At 52.4% G+C, this 23,035-nt stretch overlaps 2 protein-coding genes across 2 annotated transcripts in view; both read right to left on the reverse strand.

The window, feature by feature from the left end:
- PLCH1 (phospholipase C eta 1) overlaps positions 1 to 4,978 on the reverse strand; it is a 48,471-nt gene extending 43,493 nt beyond the window's left edge. The window contains exon 1 of the mRNA XM_041467985.1: positions 4,853 to 4,978. Within this exon, the coding sequence (XP_041323919.1) occupies positions 4,853 to 4,931 (79 nt within the window). The 5' untranslated portion in view covers positions 4,932 to 4,978. The remainder of the gene's footprint in view (positions 1 to 4,852) is intronic.
- Positions 4,979 to 17,450: 12,472 nt separating this feature from the next.
- CUNH3orf33 (chromosome unknown C3orf33 homolog) lies at positions 17,451 to 22,764 on the reverse strand. Its single transcript, XM_041468010.1, has 5 exons — positions 22,659 to 22,764; positions 22,512 to 22,571; positions 20,064 to 20,217; positions 19,215 to 19,375; positions 17,451 to 18,586 (listed from the first exon to the last, which is right to left on the reverse strand). Exons 1-5 carry the CDS (start codon positions 22,749 to 22,751, stop codon positions 18,314 to 18,316), a joined length of 741 nt encoding a protein of 246 aa, XP_041323944.1. The 5' UTR covers positions 22,752 to 22,764; the 3' UTR covers positions 17,451 to 18,313.
- Positions 22,765 to 23,035: the final 271 nt, after the last annotated feature.

Genomic DNA, 23,035 nt, shown 5'->3' on the forward strand with positions numbered 1-23,035 from the left:
TGCCAGCAAACAAACAAAACATGATGCACATTTACAGCTTAAAACCCCTGGAAAAAAAAAAAAAAATCTCTTCTTCCAAGCCTAGAGGGATGCTGTACTTTGTATTTTGGAACTGCTTGCAAGAGGAAGGAAATGAAAGTGGGTTCATCAAATCCTCAAGGCTATTCCAAACATTCTAATTGCTTGTCTTCTCTGTTCTGCAGAAACTGCTAAAACAGCTCACCCCCAGCCCCTGTCTCTGGTCTGTTATTCTCTGTGTGCACACACACTGCTGTATCTCGCTGCTGCTGCTGCTGCTGAAGAAAACTGACATTTTTGCTTCTGGGCAGATAAGACTCCCCAGAGTACAAGGCACAGCAGCAACCTCCACTTCTGTAACCAAAAATTTCAGACATAAACAGATAAGAATTTTAATATCCTGCAAATGCAGCCATTAGCAGCTTTTCTTAATAAAATTATAAACTGATGAGAGAGCCTTAGGCAAGGTGGATGCACACAGTATTTCATTACACACACGAACCTCAGTCATTATTTAAAGACAACCTGCCAGAGCCCCGTGGAAAGCCCCAGAGCTGTGTATCAATAGTTCTTGTGTAACAGCCTGCAAGTGTCTCAAAGCACCATTAAAACCCAGCAGAGAGCAGCCTGATCCCTGTGCAGCAGCATCTCCTGAATGGAATGGGAGCACTGCTGTTTGGATCTGAAGTTCACTGCACACAGGGATTGAACTGGGACCACAGATAGCTTTCCAGCCTTATTTCCCACTAATCAATACATTGCCTGCTAATCACAATTACAACTTCAGAGCAAGAGCACAAATACAATGCTGTAACCATTTTTCTAAAACCTGTCAATCTTCCGCTCAAAACACCTCAGATTTTCCTGGGCCTGTTTCATATACTTGTGGACAATTTTCAGCTTGCTCTTGTGCCAACTTCCCCCATCAGCTCAAACGAGCCTTTTCCTCCTGAGCTTTCCCTCTGCAATGCACTCAGAGCCAGCAGTCACATCCCCTCCCAACCTTTGATTTCCCAAAGTAAACAACCTGACTCACGTCCTCTCCCCTTCTGTACCCTCCTCCCTGCTCCTGAGCTGCCCCTGCTCAAATGCTGCTGCCCAGAGCTGTGTTAGGCTGGGCCTTGTGGCACCAGCACCTTCACCTTACCCCTGAGTGCTCAAAACTGCATCTGCCTTCAGCTGATCACAGAACCAGAGTGCTTTGGGTTGGAAAGGACCCTAGAACTCACCTTGTTCCACCCCCTGCATGGGCAGGGACACCTTCCACTCCCCCAGGGTGCCCCAAGCCCTGTCCAGCCTTGAACACTTCCAGGGATGTGACATCCCATGGGGCAGGTGCTGTCCTGCTGCTGCAGGGGCACTGCACTGCAACAGGGCTGCAGGCTCAGCTGGGTGCTTCTGCTGCAAGCTGAGCCTTTTTTCCTTTGGGTTTTTTTTGGGATGTTTGGGGTTTTGTTGGTGTTTTGTTTTGGTTTTTTACACAAAACAATTAAACCACCCCCAACAGACACACATTTTTATTAATGCAGTCCATGAGTTCTTGCATTTGAGCTCCTCAGCAGGAGGTGAACAAATGGAACTCCATCTGCTCAGGTGCTTAAACTAATGCAGGTGCCACAAGGGTGTGAAGAAAACACCAGAGATGAGCACAGCTGGGCAGCAAAATTCCTCTTGTGCACCTCAGCAGCCACTTCCCGTTCTCCTAAAGATACTCCTACTCTTTTAAGAACACCAACTGGCCCTGTGGGATACTTTCACCTGGCCTGCCCCAAGGTGCAGCAGTTCCTCCAGCTCACAGGTTCAGCTCCAGACAATCACTCCAGACAGCCCTGATGCACTGAACTGCCCCGCTGCTCCCAGTGAGGGTGCACTGGGATAATGTGAGCAGCCTGAATTATCAGCACAGCCTCTCTGGAGCACCAGAACAGCACACTCACTCCTGGGACATGCACCCATCCTCACAGCACGCTGTGGGACTGCCACCTCTGTCACTGGCCAGGGGGAATTCAGCCCCTCCCTACACTCAGAGGAAAGGAGCTGTCTCTGCAGTGCCTTGCTTGGGTTAAAGGAGACAAATGGGAAGCCCTGATGGATTCTGTCAGGGAAAAATAGTTAAACTTATCTGGTCATCAATCAAAGACAGATAAATTAGGCCATGAAATCTTTCTGGTCTAGGATTCCTGCTAATTATGCCCTGGGCTGTAGATGATTATCACTTTGCAGACTCATCCCTCAATAGCTGTTCATGGATTGCTGGACTCTGTGCTGATCGGTCATTACCCAGCCTTGCACCATTAGCAGGATAAAGGTGGGGTGCTGCTCTGTGCTGACACACCACCTCAGGCCTCAGAGCATGGACCAGACTCCCCTTGCACTATTCTGGAGTGGCAGAGCTGCAAATAAACGCTCCTGTAGCTGTTCCAGTCACACACTGGTGCAGGAGGGCAGGGAGCTGCCTGGGAAGAGCAGGGATTAACAGGCACCTGCCAAAACACTGCCTCAGTGCTCAGGGGCACCCGGGGGAACAGGGCCCTGCCACAAGGTTAGAGGGAACTCTGAAGGAACATGATCCCACCAAAACCAGTGGGACCACACGAGTGGCCTGATAAACCCCAGGAACAAATTCATTTCACTGGAGAAGCAGAATGGTTCTGCCTGGAGACGACAGCACTTTCCCTCTGACACAAGTCCCAAGTGCAGCACACATGAATTAATGTGACAACACCACTGTCAGACTTACTTACAGGAAGTTATTAACATTCTTCTGGTGTCCCAAATAGAACGAGAACTGCTCATGGGCAAGGAAAAAAGCAGTACAGGGAAAAATGGGGCTCTCTCCGAACCGGCCTTCATTAGGAAGATTCACAGACTGACAAATGATTAATTCTCCCACTAAGCCATTAACTTCATCAATGGTGACATAACCACAGTGACAAAAATGCAGATGCAGTTTGTTTTACAGTGGGCTGCAAACCTCTCCAGTCCTGAAAAACACACTGAAAACGGAGCTGTATGTTCTCTAGGGAAAAAAATCACCTTTGCTTTGAATGAGATGAGTATTTCTATCTTTAATTCATAGCCATTCCATGCTGCCGTTATTAATAGTGCCATAAATCTGCCCAAAAGTGATGGGTTTTAATTACTGACCTCAAAGGGAACCAAGAATACAAGGTGTGGGCCTCTCAGAGCAGCATTAGGAAGTCACTCCCTCAGCAGACAGACGATTAGACGAGACCTGCTGGACCCCAGCCCCTGTCACCCAAAGCACAGCGAGCACCGAGCCCGCACAGCTCTGCCCCGGCTGAGCTGCAGCTCCTCTGCGGGGTTCGGTGCTTCTCCCGGGCCCAGCGGCTCTGCCTGCCCGGGGCAGCCTGCCCGGGGCTGCCGCTGCTGCCCGGGCTGCGAGGGGCGAGCACCGAGGGGCAAGCACCGGGCCACGGCCCGGCCCCCGCGGCTCCAGCACCGGCGGGGCCAGCCGGACCTCGGGGGCTCCAGCCCCGGCAGCCCCGGGCTGCGAGGGACGAGCACCGAGGGGCAAGCACCGGGCCACGGCCCGGCCCCCGCGGCTCCAGCACCGGCGGGGCCAGCCGGACCTCGGGGGCTCCAGCCCCGGCAGCCCCGGGGGGGATCAGTCGGAGCCGGTACCGGGGGAATCGGTCGGACCGGGGCCATCGGTCGGAGCCGGTACCGGGGGAATCGGTCGGACCGGGGCCATCGGTGGCAAGCCCCGGGCCACGGCCCGGCCCCCGCGGCTCCAGCACCGGCGGGGCCAGCCGGACCTCGGGGGCTCCAGCCCCGGCAGCCCCGGGGGCCATCGGTCGGAGCCGGTACCGGGGGAATCGGTCGGACCGGGGCCATCGGTCGGAGCCGGTACCGGGGGAATCGGTCGGACCGGGGCCATCGGTCGGAGCCGGTACCGGGGGAATCGGTCGGACCGGGAGGGATCGGTCGGAGCCGGTACCGGGGGAATCGGTCGGACCGGGGCCATCGGTCGGAGCCGGTACCGGGGGAATCGGTCGGACCGGGGCCATCGGTCGGAGCCGGTACCGGGGGAATCGGTCGGACCGGGAGGGATCGGTCGGAGCCGGTACCGGGGGAATCGGTCGGACCGGGAGGGATCGGTCGGAGCCGGTACCGGGGGAATCGGTCGGACCGGGGCCATCGGTCGGAGCCGGTACCGGGGGAATCGGTCGGACCGGGGCCATCGGTCGGAGCCGGTACCGGGGGAATCGGTCGGACCGGGAGGGATCGGTCGGAGCCGGTACCGGGGGAATCGGTCGGACCGGGAGGGATCGGTCGGAGCCGGTACCGGGGGAATCGGTCGGACCGGGGCCATCGGTCGGAGCCGGTACCGGGGGAATCGGTCGGACCGGGGCCATCGGTCGGAGCCGGTACCGGGGGAATCGGTCGGACCGGGAGGGATCGGTCGGAGCCGGTACCGGGGGAATCGGTCGGACCGGGAGGGATCGGTCGGAGCCGGTACCGGGGGAATCGGTCGGACCGGGGCCATCGGTCGGAGCCGGTACCGGGGGAACGGTCGGACCGGGAGGGATCGGTCGGAGCCGGTACCGGGGGAATCGGTCGGACCGGGGCCATCGGTCGGAGCCGGTACCGGGGGCGGCGGTCCCGGAGCGCCCCCTGGCGGCGGCGCCGCAGCCCCGCCGTTCCCCACCGTTCCCGGGGTCCCGCACGCCCCGAGCGCGCCCCGGCCGAGCCCCCGCACGGAGCAGCGTCCCCAGGAGATACTCCCGTGGGTACGGAATGTCAGGGACCACCGGCAGCGGGACACACCAGGAGCCGAAAATGCGGAATAAGCAGAATAACCGTAACTCACCGTGGAACACGCCGTTGTCCGCTAGGAAGTGCCGGCAGTACTGCAGGCAGCTCTTCTTATCCAGACTCCAGTAACTCATGGTGAGGCAGCTTCCCGCTCACCATCAAAGGCTCTGACCCTGCAAGGGAAACGGGAATGGGTAACTGGCACTCGATTTACCAGAAATGCCCCCAGCACTGCAGGCACTGCAGCTGTTTGAGCCCTTTATGCAAAATGGTCCGTCGCTTCACACAAAGAAGGCAGCAAACAGAGTTCTTCACTCTCCAAACGTGCCCATCCCCAGGGATGTCCAGGCAAAGGGCACGGACACATCACCTGGATGGAGCCAGAGCTGCACTGGTGCCACCAGCCAGCAACTCCCCGGGTGCTGCAGGGAGCACTGGGAACCCCTGTCACCTCTGTCACCATCACCCTCCCCAGCCACCGCAGGCCACCGTGGGGCCTGGAGACACGATCAATTTAATCCATTCAGTGATGCTGTCCCATATTTAACGGGCTACAGACACATCCAACACCACCACAGAACTATAAATCCTCCCCACGTGAAGGTTATAGTAATTAAAAAGGTGACTCGAAGGTAATTACCCCCTGATTTTGAGACCAGAGCAGAGTTTTGAGGACACAGGGCCCCTGTGCCCTCGCCCTTGGCAGACATTGCCCTGTGGCACTCGGGATGAAATCACCCATGGACAGGCAGTTTGAGCCTGGGGAGGAGCAGTTACATCAGCACCCAAAATTAACACTGACGGTTACAGGCAGACACACCAGCATTTCATACTTCTTTGAAGCCATGGAATTCTTAATCTCCTGTCCTGACACCAAATCCTTTCACTGGATCCTCCTTCTCCCTTTGCTATTTTATGAAGTTCAGGTTCTGGTTTCAGCAATCCAGACACCCCTTCCTGTTACAAGCCCACTTTGGTCTCCCATTTTATCTCCCTCCCACCTTCACTCTGGTCAACCCAGCTGCTTGCTCGCCCACACTTCACACAAACAACTCCAACTGTCTTTATCCAAGCAATTCTAGCAGGATGTGAGGACACTGCCACCCAAATCTCCCCATAAAATACTGCCAGGGGGCCTTAGTAACAAACCCACCCCCAAATGAAGCACCACAGCACATGAAGGGCTCCGCTCTGCTGACGGACACAGATCCATTTCATTCAGAACAAAAAGGACAACAAACAATCTGAAATCCCAGGAAATGGTACTCCTCTGATCCTTAACGACCAATTTAGCTACAATCCATTCCTGGGGTGCAGACAGCTAGCAAGGGAACAGAAGGACCTGGAGAACCTGTCCCCTGTCCCCAGGCAGCCTCAGTGCCAACGCTGGTGCTGCCTCGCAAGCGTTAGAGACCCCCAGGGCAGTGCCAGGGTGACACCCGTGCTGCTCCTGCCCCCGGGCTGCGGCTGCTCTGAGGGCAGCAGCCGTGGTCGGGATGCTCTGCTGCAGCTGGGAGCCACCAACACCTGTCTGTGCTTTGCTCCATCTTAAAACGTCCCCAGGCTCCACTCGGGGTGTGTTTTGGGTAGGGACCGTGTACTGTTGACACTAAAGGCATGTTTTGCCAAAATTTGGAGCCCAAGCAGCAATAGCCATTACCTCTGCCAGGCTTCATATTCTACATTTCCTGCACTTTCACCCTCACCACCCACGAGCTTTCCTTGTAGCCCGCACTAAGGCCCCTCTGCCTTAAGTAGTAAGACACAAGCTCTAAGTTACTTTTAAAGCACAGGAGTAACACCACAGTCCAGCCTACGGCCAGGCTTCTTGCTTTAGGCTACAGAAGTCCAAGAGGCATCGTGTTTTAATTAAGGAAACCATATCAAATATTCACCACTAAGAATTTGCACACAATAAAAGCAGATCTTATCTCCCGCCCAGCTCCCACACAGAACCTGTGTCACGGGGAGATTTACAGGGAAACGTGGCTGTCAATACAGCCCTGCAGTGCCTCTGAAAGAGCCCCTGAGCCCCCTCCCCTCCCTCTCACGGCCGATACAATCCTCCTTTGTTCCTGCACAAAGGGGTCTCCCACACCACGCTGGCCCCTCCGAACAAAGGTTCTCCCGGGCACATCAGGGATGAAGGCAGACTCCCGAAGGGGCTGCATCAGCTGACACAAACATCCCACAAGAAAACCTTCCCAAGAAACACCAGACGCTTTTTGGATAGTCCTCAAAGATATTTGCTTTACAGGGTTCCAGGAGAGCCCAGCCAAGATCATGCCTTACCCTACAGTACAAAAAAAAAAGAAAACAAAATCCTAACCAATCCCACACTTAGCCCAAATACCATCATTTCAAAGGAACACACACTTAAGAACTTAACTGTATATAAATTTGCATTATTTCAATACAGGAGAAGAAGAACATTCTGTCTATGCCACCGACTAAAATGCAGGCTGTACCTGTATCACTTATTTTATACATCTATTAGCATAAAAAGTGTCCATAAGTATATAATTAGGTTTAATTAGGACTGTAACAACAAAACTTTTTTGGCAAAAAGTCACCAAAATCCTGACCAGATATAAATCTGAGTTCAAAACCAGCTTGATAAAGCAGCCAATTCAGAGAGAGTTGAAAACACTCCTCACTTTTCCACTCTGCAGGTTTCTCAGCTTGGGGTATCATTTTCACAATAAGCAAAATTCCTGCAGGTTCAGCCCTGAGCCTGCCACATTCATTCCAAAATGTAAAACAATTGGTGCTTCACTACCTGAGAGCAGAGATGCTAGTGCAGCGTGCCAGGAATCCACCTACTTTGTATTTTGGTAAAGTTTATTAATCTGGAAGCTGAGCAAGGTGTCCATTATGTGCTGTGCAGAAACACAGCACCTTGAGAGAGCTGCATCTGCTATTTTGGCTGATTCATTTCCATCAAACCTGTCAGCTGCCTTATTTTTGTGCTTTGAGCACTGTGTTCCATGAGAGACACTTTTCCAAAGAGCTTTGATTAGTTGTACAGAGCTGCACTTTACAAGAGAGTTATTAATGGAAGGAAGCTGATACTGCTCAAGTTATTAATGGAAGTAAACTGGTATTGCTTGTTATTAATAGAAGTAAGCTGATATTGCTCAAAGTTGGATGCAGGGAATAACTCACAAGTTAACTAATATTCACGTGTGCACACATGAATAAACAGTGCAGATACAGACAGATGAGGTGAGAGAGATGATCCTCTGTTACCAGAAAGTGGGCAAACTCCTCACAAGGAATCTTTCATTCTACACATCCTTTATGAAGTTATTTGATTCTAAAAGCAGTAGCAATGAATCTTTCATTCTACACATCCTTTATGAAGTTATTTGATTCTAAAAGCAGTAGCAATGAATGTGCAAGGTATTCTGGATGCAGCAGAGGATGCACATGCCCTGCCCAGGCTGGCAGAGATGCTTCTCACGGCAGGAGGCTCAGCACCAAGAGCAATGCCTGACCCCCCATGTCTCTCCGTGTTCTGCAGCTTCCCCTCTCACACAGAAAAAGCCCGTGTGCTGTGCAGGGAAGCAGGGAATTCCCTCATTCCAGGGAATCACAACGCTGCCACCAGCAGCTGCAGGCTGAGCTGCACTCAGCAAAACCTTCTCAGCTCGGGCTGCTGGAAAGGCTCAGCACGGACCTGTTCTGGAGAGCAGCAGCACAATGCAAATATTTACCTGCACTGTTTAACCTGGACACTGAGCAGGTGCCCAGTGTGAAGAGGGAATAAGCCCATGGCCAGGAAGGTGTTTGAGCCCAGTGGCAGCTCTCAGAGCACACGCTGAGTGAGTGCTGCTCACCTGCCCTCTGCCCTGCTGGTGCCCGGGGCACTTGCACAGGTAACAGCAGTGACTCCATCATTCCTGATCATTCCTGACCAGGGATCATTCCTGACCATTCCAGGGCAGAGCTGCAGGACACCAGCACGTCCCTGGGACCAAACCACAGCTCCAGGAGCAGGGATCATTCCTGATGGCAGGGCAGAGCTGCAGGACACCAGCACTTCCCTGGGACCAAACCACAGCTCCACTTCAGAGCTCAGATCTACCCAGTGAACCCACGTGGGAAGTATGACTTATAAAAAACAGATTCCTTTCCTTAGCCCCAAATGGTGTATAAAGTTCATGTTCCTGGTAATTAAAGAAAAGGCCAGAAAACACTGAATATTAAGTGGGCTACTGATTTTGGAAGCTTGCGCCCATTAATTTCAAATTTGAGCATGAAAAATAGTTCAGAGATACTGGGCTCTCCAATTGACATAAAGGAAAAGTATAACAAAATAATAATATTAATTTTAAAAAAGGTAAGAAATGAGAAGAGCAATCCAGAGTCACACAAAGCCACCCCAAATGGTGGAAATAATACTGTGAAGGAAATGATGCTGTATTGGCCCAGCTACGGCCAGAGCCCTCTGATGAGCTTTAGAGATCTCAGTGTGGGAGGAGGACAGACCATCTGGCTGGCACTAAGCAGCAGGAACAGAGTCCAGAGAGAAAGGCTGGGCTTTAGTGTGGCAGCTGGGACTGTGGTGGGGGCATGTGGCATCTCTGATGCCCAACTCGTGTGGGCAGCCACCTCCCAGCCACTGCAAACAGAAAATAAACACCAAAGGACAAGTGCTGCTTTGAACTTCCCCTGGAGAATCCTGGAGTGGTATTGAAAACCTAAGCAATTCAGCTTCACAACAAACCTGCAGTGTTATTAGAAGGGAGGAATGCAGTGCTTCATCTTCAGTTTGAGAACAAGCAAGAGATTCACTTGCTCTCCTCGGGAACAGAGCGAGGGCTGCCCAGGGGGATCACTGGGTTTTCTCTACAGTTCCTTGGCTCAATAAAGAAATGTTCCCCATCAAGCTGTACATCATTTCCCCAGGTGCCATCAGCACTCAGCAGCCGGGCAAGCACGCTGCAGAGCACACAGACACTTGGCCAGGACATGGTCCCCAGGGCTCAGCCCTCTGTTAGTGCTGGGAATAACAGGTACTGACCCCAGGGAGAAGCTCCTCTGCATTTCTGCTCACACCACCACATGCAGCCAGGAAACTTCATGCCCTCACCAACTTCCCTTCCCTACCACATTAAAATACACTGCAGGTTCTCTCCTAGTTAATCAGTAGCCATCAACAGGAACTTCCCAGTCCACGTTTTTACTTTCTAACCAAAGTGACAACTCTGGTAGAACTGCTCTCAAGCTTTCGGAGACCAGTTCTGCACATGGGCTGGATTTTTTGAAACAGTATCCACAAACCAAAGAAGTTCTTGGATGAAAAGCTTAGCCATAGTTAGACCTAAAAACCACAAATCTGAAGAGATTATAAAACCCTAATATGACAATATTCCATGGGGCATCCACCCATCTGCAGTCTTGGGCTTCTGATTCCACTAAGCCACTACAGTCACCCAAATATTGCTAAGCATTTAAGCTGGTCTAAATTCATGCAGATTTAGATTTAATTGTGACACAAGCCAAGCTCTAAGGGTTCCACACATCATCTGTGCAAATCTCCGCTTTAATCAGTATCAAATATCATCATTTACTCAAAATAACTTGCATAAACATTGCTAAAGTTATACATATGGGAGCCAGGCAGAATAGGCAAGGCACACGAGATGGAAGTTCCATACTGCTGACACAAAAAGACACTTTATCCAACAAATTGATATAATTTTCATACTTACAAAACAAAGTTCTACCTCCCTATGGTATTAACTATGTCATTCATGTATGGCTACTTCCCAGAGTTAAAGCATCTTGTATGAAACCAAAAGCTTAAAAAATACCCTTGGAGTTACAATCCCTTTTGAACAGCAAATATTTAACCATAAATATTACCAGCATGGAAAAAACATCAACAATGCTTAGCAACAGAAAACAAAACTATCCAGTATGGGATCCTTTTCCTATTTCTCTAGGAATTGGTCTGGAGGAATAAAAGCAGAGATTTTTCTTGGTTTATTTTTCTGACAGATGAGTTCCCTAATCAAATGTGCCAAGAGGCCACAACAGCTGTGCTGGCACCACGCTGGCAGCAAAGGTGTCCAAAGGGGCAAGCCAGAACAGGAGCAAAGAAACACATCCTGTGGATTTCCCTGGGAGCTACTGGAAACTCAGAATTCAGAGATGTCTAATCAAAGGGGAAAGGCCACAACAGAGTTTGGGATGCAGATACTGTACTTGCACGCTCTTAGATAGATGAGACTTACTGAAAATGCAGATTTTTAGACATTTTTACCGGGTTTAATCTGGTATTTTGGCTATTCCCCCAGTAGAGCACTAAATACATGTTGCATTGCTCACCAGGTGATCACAGAGGCTCAGCCCAGCCCTGACTGCATCCAGTTTGGGTCCTGCTAGAGGACAAATTCCCAGGATTTGCTCTTCAGGAGCACGAGGAGCAGGCTGGGCTCCCTGCAGAGTGGCAGAGCAGGGTCTGGCACACAAGCTCCCCGGCCCCCACTCCTCCCAGGCAGGCAGGGCACGGGGCTGAGCCCCCTGTGCAAAGGACACCTCCACCTGTGCCAGCCCAGCAGCCCTCAGCAACCCCTGCTCCTCCCGGGGCCGCTCATTCCCATGCAGCTTTTGTTCCCAGTCGTTTCTCCACTCCTTCTGGAAGCCATGAAAAGCATGTGTCAGCACAACTTGCTGCTGAGGAAGGCATTAGAAAGGATTTGAACCGACTCCCCATGGCAACGGACCCTGAAAGGGAATTAGCATTTGCTCCCCATTCCTCCAGAAGCCTAGATGGAATTTGTTTTTCTCCTCTTTAAGGAATTATTTGCAGGAGGGCAGCGTGCTGCTGCCTCTAAGGTTCAGCAGGCACAGCTTCAGCTGGCACCTGCCTTGCACACCCTGTCCAGGGTAACACTCATCCCACCAGACATGGGACGGGCAAATACGAGTGAGTCCATCCGTGTTTTCCTTACACAGACCTCTAGTGCTCTGCAGACCTTTCTGCTGCCTCTGCCAGCTCTGTTCACCCATTCCCCAAGACAAATCAGGTCTGGGTTCGCTGCACAGAGAGTTTCAAGCTGCAAATGAATGCAGGAGTCTTTCTGTAAATGAAAATCTAAAACTTTCAGAGACAGTTGTACAGAGTTGTTTCAGAGACAGTAGTACAGAGACAACTCACAATGTGATAAACTGTGGAGATAAGAATAGGACACCTGGAAAGGACTTTGCCAATGCAGCCGTGTCTGAGGCATGGACACGGATGACCTGCACCTTGAGTACTTGGCCACTTACCAGGGTGTGTGTGGTTCCCCCAAGAGTGGGCATTTCACTCCATAAGATCCTCTGTGCTGAACATCAATTAACACAGTTGGTAATTGCTAACATTCTTCCTTGTTTTTTCAGCTGTGGGTGGAACAACATCCAAGCAAAGAAGGAGAAGCTGGTGGGGCTCAGCACTGGCTGGTGTGACCCATGCCATCCCAGCCACACGCTGGGTCACGCTCGGTGTGCAAAGGAACAGGAACTCCGTGTCAGACCCAATCAATCACATCCGTAACAGAGCTCACACGCTCTGCACCACAGCCTGCCTCCACTTGAAGTTTCTTGCAAGCAGCCTTGAGTTACTTCAGCCTGAAGAGACTCACATGGGCACCTCATGCCAAGACCTGTAACGCACACGCAAACGCCCTCGGAGGGTTTGACATCCTTCAGTGGCCGACTGAGTCTCCACCAGGGCACGTGGCATTCTCAGCACCCTGTGCCCAGCTTCTTCTAGCCCTGCAGCAGGCATCTGCTCCAAACTCTGCCCTCCTCCCCCTGCCCCTGCTCTGCACTTCACTGTCCCTGGGGAAACCTTGGTGAGCACCCGTCTGCAGTGTCAGATACTTCCTCGCATTGTGAATCCCCCAACCTGCCTTCTCATCCCTCAGATCTGTGCTCCACATCACTCTCAGACACCCAGGACTCTCAGAGTCCTTCTGTAGTGTCAGAGGAGCAGCAGAAGGCTCCAAAGTCAGGAGAGCAGAGGGCAAGCTCAGATCTCTGGAGTGACAACGCCGTGACCGTGGAGACTGGAGCAAGAAAGGCACCTTTGTTACAGAAAACAGTTCCAGTTTCCTAAATAAACAAGGAGGAAAACAAACCCAAGGGAGTACACAAGAACACACAGCTCCCTGCTGGCCGTTAGATCAGTCTGGCACCAGCTGACCCCCGCAGGGCTCCACCAGAAGCACCTTCTGCTTGTGGGCTGGCAAACAAAGCCAGGTTTGTGCCTGGCACAGCCCAGGCCCGCAGGTTCAAACCAGAGAAGGCACTGCCCAGGGAGCCTCCAACACCTCCCAGCGCCCAGCCACGACTGCTGGGAGCCCGCTCTGCCGGGAGAATGGTGCAGCGCCCTGAGCGCAGCACAGCCGCACATCCCCGCACTCATCCGGGGCTTTCTGAAAGAGCCCCGGGCAGCCAGGCGTGACAGTCACCTCCTCCGAAGGCACAGGCAGAAAACGCTGTCCAGGTCTCCAGCAAACCTGCAAACAGACACTTGCTTTCCGAATTTGGAGAGTTTGTTTTTGTTTTTCTAACATTCGGGCTTGTTTAAACCTATTAAAAAGCCCAAAGGAAACAAACAAAACGAATCACCACACTAGCCCACGTGGCTGTGCCCTGAGTGTGCCACTGACGTTATCAATTTAAATTGAATCGGATCTTGGGTGACACCTTAGAAAAAACTCAGCTTATTCAGATTTCATTAAAGGAAAACTGCTCCGTTTACAGAAAGATCATTTTGTAGAGCAAACAGAAACACACAGCTTAAAGCCTTTCCCAGAAATAAGGGGAAGCCAAATCTTGAACAGAGGACTAATTTTCGTTCTGTATTTTGATGCTCATGAAACTGTTTTACTGCCACGGGTATTTCTTGACAGTGTTTTAAATTACAGATCAGCTCATGCAAAACTGGGAGCTGTTAATAGCGGGTGGCCTCTCCTTTGCTTTTCTGGAGTGAAAATTTTATTCTCCTTCTCAAATACCGGTGATTTTGATCAAAGTCATGGCGGGACACCCGCCTCAACGGCTGAAAGGACAGCAGCATTAAATCAATTCCCTAGGCAACCTCCCAAGCCGAGCCCCTATTGTTAAAATAATGAGTTGTGCACCACTTGATCCCAACCCACCAGCTGATCCCCAGTTTTATAGACAATAGGTAGCACAGAACCAGAAAGCACCCGTGAATGGATCATTTCTCACAAATCGTGCATCTTCAGCTGATAAAACTTAACATTTCTTTCTGTAACAGCCTACGGGCATTTTAAGTGTAGGCAAAGAGCACCCTTCAGAGTTCAGAACAGATTTTATAAAAGTAGCACTCTCAAACTTATTCCAGGGAGCTGATGCTTAAAGAACCAGGAAGACTTTTTAACAGCGTGCATGCACTCTGCTGCCTCTCACCTCCCAAAAAGCCTGGATTTTCTTTCCATATTCCACATTAACTCAGGTGCCTCACTGTAGGGTTGAGCCCTGCCTCTCCTTTCAGTACTGTTACCTGCAATTATTCTTTGACATTTCAGAACAAACACCTTAACTTTTCTTTCATTTCCTAAGTTTTGCAACATAAGGGCCAGAAGTCCCAAGGACAAGTAAATCAGGAGGGCCCCCTGAAAACAGGCAAACATTGTGTTTTATAACTCAGGAGTTAAAGCACACTTTAAACAAAGAGCCTATGACTGGTCCATCAGATAAGGCTTATATCTTTCTCTCTGGAATTTAATAACACTTCTTCTAAAACACTTTTTGGCCAGCTGGAGTTGAAGTTCCCAGAACTGTACAGAGTAGCTTAATTACAACAAAACGTGCATGAAGTTTAATTTCTACCTCACTGTACTTAATTTTTAAAAAATTGTCTATGGACTAGGCAATTCGAAATAAGGTATTTTTAGGGAGGACTCAGTCCAGCAAGAGGTTTGACTCTTCTCAGCACCGTCCCAGCACCTTCCAGGTGGGGACAGGCGCGCTCCCGCTGCTGAGCTGCGCTCCTCAGGGGGGTCGGGATTTTCCACTGAGCCTCGCTGGACACGGGCTGGGCCGAGCCGAGCCGAGCCGAGCCGAGCCGCTGCAGCTCGCTCCGGTTCCACTGCCCGCGGCCCAGGTGCTGCCCCCGCACATGGCCAGCGGCGGAGAGCGGCTGCAGCTCGTCCCGGCGATCGTCCCGGTGCCCAGCAGCACGAACACGGCCGGGGCAGCGAGCGGCACCCGGAGAGCCCCGGAGCGGCGGCTCCGCTCGGCGAGCGCTCGGGGCACGTCCGTGGGACGGGCTGAGAAGAAGCTCCAGCTCGCACAGCCCCACCGCAACTCCGGGCGGCGAACACCGGGAGAAAGCAGCATCAGCCGCGTGGGAAAGCCCAGCGGAGGCTCGCAGGGACACAGCCCCGTCCCGCCGGGAGCGCCCGCGGGGCCGCGCACAGGGCCGGGGCTCGGGGGTCCCGTCCGCCCTCACTCACCAGCCCCGCCGGGGTGGGCTCGGCTCGGCTCGGTCCGGTCCGGTCCGGTTCGGTGCGGTGCTGTCCCTCGCCGCCCCGGCCGCACGCACAGCCCCAGCCTGGTGCGGGTGCACAACCTGCTCCGTTCAAACCCCAGCGCTGCCGCCCACCGCCCGGCCGGGACTGAGCCCCGGCCCCGCTCCCCTCAGCGCTGCCCGCCCGACCCCCGCCCGGCCCGGCAGTCTCTCCTCCCGCGGGACTCACCGAGCTCCCCCGGCCGAGCCGCGGGGAGCGGTGCCGGTGGGACGCGACGGGAGCCGAGCGAGAAGCGGCCCCTCGGGGCGGCCCCTCGCCCAGCGGGTGCCATGGAGACCCCCGGCCCTCCCACCCCACCCCTGCCATGGGCAGGACACCTTCCGCTGTCCCCGGCTGCTCCAAACCCTGTCCAACCTGGCCTTGGGCACTGCCAGGGATGCGGCAGCCGCAGCTTCTCTGGGCACCTTGCGCCAGGGCTTCACCACCCTCTGAGTAAAGCAATTCTTTCTTAAATCCAATCTAAACCCGTCTCCCTTCGTTTAAAGCCGTTCTCCTATCACAATAGCGCTGCTCAGAAGTTTGTTCCCAAAGGATGCAAAGAGCAGCCCCGTGCCCGCGCTGCCGGTGGGCTCCGAGGGGCCGGGGATGTTTACGGCCATTTGCCTGACATGCCACACCAGCAATAAAGAGTCTGTGCAGTGTCAGAGGTATTTTTCTTGGGCCATTTGGAGGCCGGCTCTCTCCTTTCACTGCCTGTGGTCTTTTGAAGATGTTGCATCGTTCGTGGCGCATTCAGAGTTGCAGGGGTAAAGGCACAAGTGCTGAACAAATTTAATTCTTGTCCTTATTCCCAGTCACAGAAGTGCCTCCTCTGTTGGGAATCCTCTGCTGCGGGTGAAGGGAGGGATGGAGCTGCTGAGGGGCAGCCCTGGGGGTTTGTGTAGTGGGGAAAATGCTGCTTCTCCCCCAGCCAGCTCAGCCGGGTGCTGCAGAGATATTTGTCTCTGCTCCTATTACTGCTTTTCCAATAGCCAGGCCTCCCACAGAGACAGGATCTGCAACCTCTCAAGCCCTGCACAGATGGAAAGCACAGCTTTGAACTGAATTGGGCTCTTTCTGAGGGGGGAGGGTGTGCTGGTGGGTTGGGGTTTTTTTCAAAGATAAGCCCTGCGTGATAAGGAAAACAGCATTAACAAACAATTACAGGACCTGACCCTCAAGGAATCATTTGTCACTGCAACCACAAATCCATGTGAGGGAACAACACAGTGTGTTCACATTCGCCCACACCTCACCTTTGCTTGCTAGAAATGCAGCATGTGGCTTCCTGAGACTTTTCTCTCAGCTTTACAGTGGATTTTTGTGATAAATCCTCCTGTGAGTCATCTACAGAAGTGTGAAGTCCAGAATTATATTTAATTATTACAGAAAATAAAGCATCAGTGTACAATTATGCCCAGCTTGGAGAAGCTCCTCCTACTTCCCAGACGTAGGAACACCTACAAACCCCCAGAAGTGGATCGCTGCTGAGCCTGAATGCCTACCTTGGGTTAAAACTCAGCTTTGAGTTTTGCTCTGGAGGGTGCCCCAGCCAATCCCAAATCCCTGACTGCCTGATGGGTTTCACATCCAAGAACCACGGTGGTGGCTGGCTCAGCCCTCTGCTATCTCATGCACAAAGCCAGGATCTCCCTTTTCTTGTTTTCCATTTCCAAACGGGCACAGACCCCTGGTTTGCTGTCCCGGAGCTGCCTCCCCTCTCCCCCACACGGGGTTCCAACACACTGCAGCTATTTCACGGCTCGCTGCTCCCTAGCACCAGCCTCACCCTGGGAGGACCAGGAACAAAAGGAGTAAAGAACCACTAACATCTATTCTTACCCAAGGAAACCGGGCTTTTTTAGGGATCTCGAGAGTCACAACTTTGCCCTGAAGTCAGCAGAGAAAATGCTGATGTAGCAACTAATTGCAAGATAAGCAGTGCTCAATTATTAACGGTTTTTTTTGTACCACACTCTTCTCCCCAGTGTTTCACTGGAAAGGAATGACACAGAAAGAGGGAAAATCTGTAAAACACCTCACTTTAAATAAATATTGGGACCGTGGGAGGTTAAACAAAGGTCAAGGGCTTGGTGTATAAAACATGTAACAATGAACTTGAGAAATTCCATCTTTATTCTGAGAATATTTACAACATAAATAGTAATACACTCATGTACTTCACATGTGTATCAAAAATAAAGCAAGAATTCAAGTTCTTAGCACATTCTGATCCTCCTTGTCAAATTTCACGTTAAAGTTTTATATTAATCTAATTTTAGATACAGAACCATCAGAAAAAAAAAACAACACAGGTTTTTCCTCTTCAAATGAAAGCTGTCTTTGAAATATCTGGATTCCTGACATTATATTCTTTGATACACCAAGTGATGGTTTTCCCCTGAGGAAATTTAGTTATTACAACCTTATCAGCTTTTCAAGATCAACCACAACAAATCACCTTTTATATCACTAACAATGCAACCCATCATTCAAGATGAATGAGTTTTAAACCACAAATTACCAAAAAGTAGCATAAGAACAGAGTTCAAACAAAAAGGTTGTGTGTAAACCCATCCCACGAGCTCTGTAAAGGCCTGACATGGGGTTTGTGTCCAGCGTGGGTTCAGCAGCAATGGCACACTACAGAGATGTGAAGGGAAACTCAAACCTGCACTGGGCAGCACAGCCTGGAGGAGTTCAGCAGGTGGGAACTGGACAACTAATTTAGGATATCACTGTGGAGAAGTTTGGCATCAGAACATTTTCACTGGTGAGCTGCACGCTGCTACTAAACTTCAATCCCGTGTGGGTTTTGAAATGGGATGCATTCTAAATAACCAGGAACTAGGGGTTTATATTCTGTGTAATCCATGAACTGTGGGGTTTGTGTTCGAGTCAGGGACCCTCAACATCACAGCACTGTTTGTGATCACAAACATACACCAATCCCAACTCGGGGAGCTGCACTCCCCACCTTTTCACCTCTCAGTAGAGCTTCTAACCCAGCTCACAAACCGCTTCAGCCTCTGCAGGAATTTATTGCTGCTGATGCGCTCCTGGACTCTTTCAGAGTAGCTCTGCTCTTTCCATATGCCTATATTTTTCTTCACAGCCTTTAACTCAGCCCGGAGGAGCCTTTTGTGCAGTTTCAAGTAGAGGCGGGAGTGGTGAGGCAGCCCCTCAATCCGAACTGCTCTGGCCAGCCCTTGGCTCAAGAGCTCTTCGTTCAAGCACATGCTGAAAAATCCACCCTAGAAAAAACACAACAAATAGATATTCACCTCTGGAACAGGGTTATTTGGGGTTGGTGTGAACTCCCTCAGAGGTACAAACTTTACTCATGGCTGTATCTACACTTTGGCAGGAGAAGTTAAAAGGGAAGAGGAATCCAGGTGACTTCAAACCCAGCTCCAGTGTGAGGGTGGGCAGGCCCTGGCACAGGTGCCCAGAGCAGCTGCGGCTGCCCCTGGATCCCTGGCAGTGCCCAAGGCCAGGCTGGACAGGGCTTGGAGTACCTGGGACCATGGGAAGTGTCCCTGCCCATGGGCCAGGACTGGATGGTCAGAAAGTCCCTTCCAACCCAAACCATGCTGTGATTCTATAATGCAAGGCATTTGTGAGGGAACATTGGATAACAAACATTAGGCTAATCAGAACTACAGATGCCTTTTTGGCACTGGCAGAGCAACACATTCCTGCCATGAATCAGCCTGAAAAACTACTGCTGCTGCAATCAGATTTGCAAATGCAACATTTAAAATTCACTCCAAAGACGACAAATCATAAACAACAACATTTGTTAAATGTACTGAGGTAACTGTGTGACTACAGTCACATCTAAAACTGCAGCTAAGAGCCAGTGTTTGTGTCTGTCCGTACCTTATGGACTAGGACGAGGCACTCCAGGGCCGAGCTGTCCCTCCCCAGGAGCTGGAACCACAGGGGCTGTTTGGGGAGCAGCTCCCGCTGCAGCCAGGCCGTGCCTCCTGCAGCCAGCTCCACCCCGGCCAGGCGGATCAGCAGGAGCCCCTCCGGCTGCCCTGCAAGGGAAAGGGACACATCTGCAGCTGGGGCAAAGCTCGGCTTTGCACAGACCCTCAGCTGCTGGCAATGAACTCATTCCTGTGGACTAAAAGAATTCCTTTCAGTTCCCCAAAGCCAACAGGAATCTGGCTCTCATCTCTTCTTCAGGGGAAAAAAATATGTCAATTCAAGGCTGCCCAATTCATATTTTGGTTTATTTTGCATGCAAAGAAAAAAGATCTGCTCCCACTCTCAGTCCCTATCTTTCATCCACAGGGGCAGAAGCATCAGCCCCTCCTGGTGTTTGTACAGGCAGTGTGAGAGTCACAGGCTTGATGGACAGTTTGTTTCTGACAGAAAAACTGTCCCCAAAAATCGGTGTCTGCAAACAAAAGCACAACTCCAACAGAGGCTTTTTGCCAGGAATGAGATGAGCTGTGCAAGCAGAAGCACTGCCTGAGTGCTCACTTCTGCTGCTGGAAAATATCACCGTAACTGTAAGGATTAACACAAACACTCTAGTGACAAACTGTACGTATCTCCTCATGTCTTTTACTCCCCAGTTTCCCACCTGCAAAGCACAGAAAGACCAAAAGGCAGAGCTGGAAACGTGCCTCAGCCCTTCCTCTCAAGCTTGCAGCCACTCTAAGGTCAGCACATTTCATTTCTGCCCTTGCTCTTCACACTCTTTTCCTCATTACTCACATTTTCTCTGGATGGCTGAGATGAAAGGAACGCTGATGGGAATGTGCTCAACTTCCAGGCCCTTCTCTGTGATGTGATGTAATTTCCCTCTCAATTTCACATTCTTTTTTACAAACTCCACAGGTATATCCAAAGGATTTGTGAATTTTGTTGTCTATTGATGGAAGGAAGAAAAAGACAAAATTCTAAGAAAAAATATAGAGCAGTTACAGCCACACTAAATCCAACGTCTTATAATAGTTTGGGAAATTCCACCTCTATTATTAGACACCATGGGCAAGTGAATACAGATATATATTTAATAATTTTCCCTGTTTTACAGGACTTGCAATGTCGGTGCAGACACAAAAACCAGGTTTAGAGAAAGAACAGAAACTGCCATTTTTTTAGCAATGCCTATTGAAGTTCACTTGATTCCCCGAGAAAAGAGCGTTTTAGAAGCAGCCTGAATGGGGCTGGGAGAGGGGTGAAAGGAAGCCAGAGGACAGACACGCTGAAAACAAAGGCGGAGCAGGGAGGGCAGAAACAACCCCGCCTTTGATGCCCGGAGGAAACCAGGAGAGGGACAAAGGCAGGTGAACAGCTTTGAGAAGATCACAAGAAGATTAAATTTGATACTACAGCCTGGGAGGATCCAAAGGGGATGATTATGTGATCACACAGGAAAACCAAGCTGAGCAGCAGCAAAGACTTGGGCCGTGGCACAGGAATGGAGCAGCCACAGGTCTGGGGTGAGGGAGAAGGACAACTGAGACCCCAAAAAATTAAGAACCCCAAAATTTAAGACGCTGAGGTCTCACTGTAAGAGGCCTTAGCAGAGAACTGACCTACAGAGCTGTGAAACCCACTGAGCACTGCTGTATGACTGCTGGGAAATAAACCCCCAAAACACCACAAATAAAGCTGCGTGCCCTGTGTGTTATTTACTCAGCAAACCTCCCCTCTGCGACCCAAAGGCCTCCCACTGGGAACACGGGAATTTGGGACCTTGCAGGCAGGAAACCTAGAGGTTTTTAGGAACAAAAGTTGTTCAAAGCTGATCTCATTTGCTCCACCAGCCAGGTTAATGCATTCACAGGCTCTTGGGTCAAAACCAATCAAACAAAACACAGAGAAAAAGAATTCTGGCAACATTTGTAGTTCAAGTTTTCTGGTAGGATTTTTAGGTAAAAACACCACACAAATGTTCTCCTGCATAATTTGGAATTGTGCAGGGGGAAGAAGAAGGTAACTGTGATTTTAAAAGCAGCTGGAACCCTGTGGGAGCACAGTGGCTCCTGCCTGTGGAGGCTCAGCTTCTCCAGGAGTGAGCAGTGTGGTGTTAGTCCAGCGTGCCCTGAGCGAGGGAAGATTTGGGTGATGTTTAAAACCATTCAGAAGCAGTTCTGCGTGTGGAAGGACAGAGAATACACGAGGCAAGAGGCTGTTTCAGCTGTGTTTGGACAAGGGAGGGGTCTCAAGTTGCAGTGGGACAGGCAAAGGGTCATTACCCCTCCCAGGGGCGTCAGGAACAGCGAGAACAAGGGACCCGTGGAGATGCCACAGGACAGCGACATCGAGCCCCTCGAGACCTGAATCAAACTCTGCTGGTTTTTCCTCACTCGTTAATCAGTAGCTGTAGCAGGACCGTTATGATTAAGCAACCGCATTGTGAACCTTGCACGCTTGGCTAATCTTTAGTTTTAAGGAAAAGGGAAGACAATGCCAAGATGAATGGGCTGTCTGGGCGGGAGCCACCAGCCGTGGAGGCAGCCGGGCTGAGCTGGGGAAAGGCAATTCCAGCAGGGGGACAGCGCGACCACTGAGCGCTGAGCACGCAGGAGCCAGCAGGGAACCTTTCGGGGGGACCACCAGCTCCTGCTCTGCCCAAACCACAACAAAACACGGGCACGCTTTGGCGCTGCCGCCGGCACAGCCCGCGGGCGGGACAGCCCCGGCGTGAGGCAGGGCAGGGCAGGGCAGGATCCCCGCCGCGGGCCCCAGCGGCCGCGCCGGGCTGCCCCCGGTTCTGAGGGGCCGCGCCGGGCTCTCCGGCATTCCCCAGTTCTGAGGGGCCGTGCCGGGCTGCCCCCGGTTCTGAGGGGCCGTGCCGGGCTCTCGCCCCACCCCCGGGCCCATTACGGGCTCTCCCCGCACCTCCCTGTTCTGAGCGTCTCGCCCCGCATCCCCCGGGCCCGTGACGGGCTTCCCCCGGTTCCGGGAGGCCGTGCCCGGCTGTCCCCGCATTCCCCGGTTCCGAGCGGCCGTGCCGGGCTCCCGCCTGTTCTGAGCGGCCGTGCTGGGCTCCCCCCGGTTCTGAGCGGCCGTGCCGGGCTCCCCCCGGTTCTGAGCGGCCGTGCCGGGCTTCCCCCGGTTCCGAGCGGCCGTGCCGGGCTCCCGCCTGTTCTGAGTGGCCGTGCCGGGCTCCCCCGCATCCCCCGCGTCCCCCGGGCCCGGCCCCGCACTCACCACGCGGAGGCTCCGCGCCAGCAGCAGCACCCCGGCCACGGCCGCGCCGGCGATCAGGCCCTGCGGAGGAGAACGGGGCTCAGCCGGGCCCAGCGGGCCCCCCCGGCCCGGTACCCGCCCAGCCCCGTGCCCGCCCAGCCCCGGTACCCGCAGCAGCCCCAGGTGCGCGTCCGCCCACTCGGAGAGCCGGGCCAGGGCCAGCGCGGCGCGCTCGGAGCCGCCGCCGCCCTGCTCCGGCATGGCCGCGTCCCGAGCGCCCCCGCGGGAGCAGGGCAGCCACAGCTGCTCTGGGCACGCTGTGCCAGGGCCTGCCCACCCTGCCAGGAACAATTCCCAGTTCCCAATCTCCCATCCATCCCTGCCCTCTGGCAGTGGGAGCCATTCCCTGTCTCCTGTCCCTCCATCCTTGTCCCCAGTCCCTCTCCAGCTCTCCTGGAGCCCCTTCAGGTCCTGGAAGGGGCTCTGAGCTCTCCCTGGAGCTTTCTCCTCTCCAATGAGGTTAAACTCTGCATTAAGCTCCTCAA

Source organism: Pyrgilauda ruficollis, unplaced genomic scaffold (genome assembly GCF_017590135.1).
Source record: "Pyrgilauda ruficollis isolate IOZ18807 unplaced genomic scaffold, ASM1759013v1 scaffold21, whole genome shotgun sequence".
NCBI classification, from domain to species: domain Eukaryota; kingdom Metazoa; phylum Chordata; class Aves; order Passeriformes; family Passeridae; genus Pyrgilauda; species Pyrgilauda ruficollis.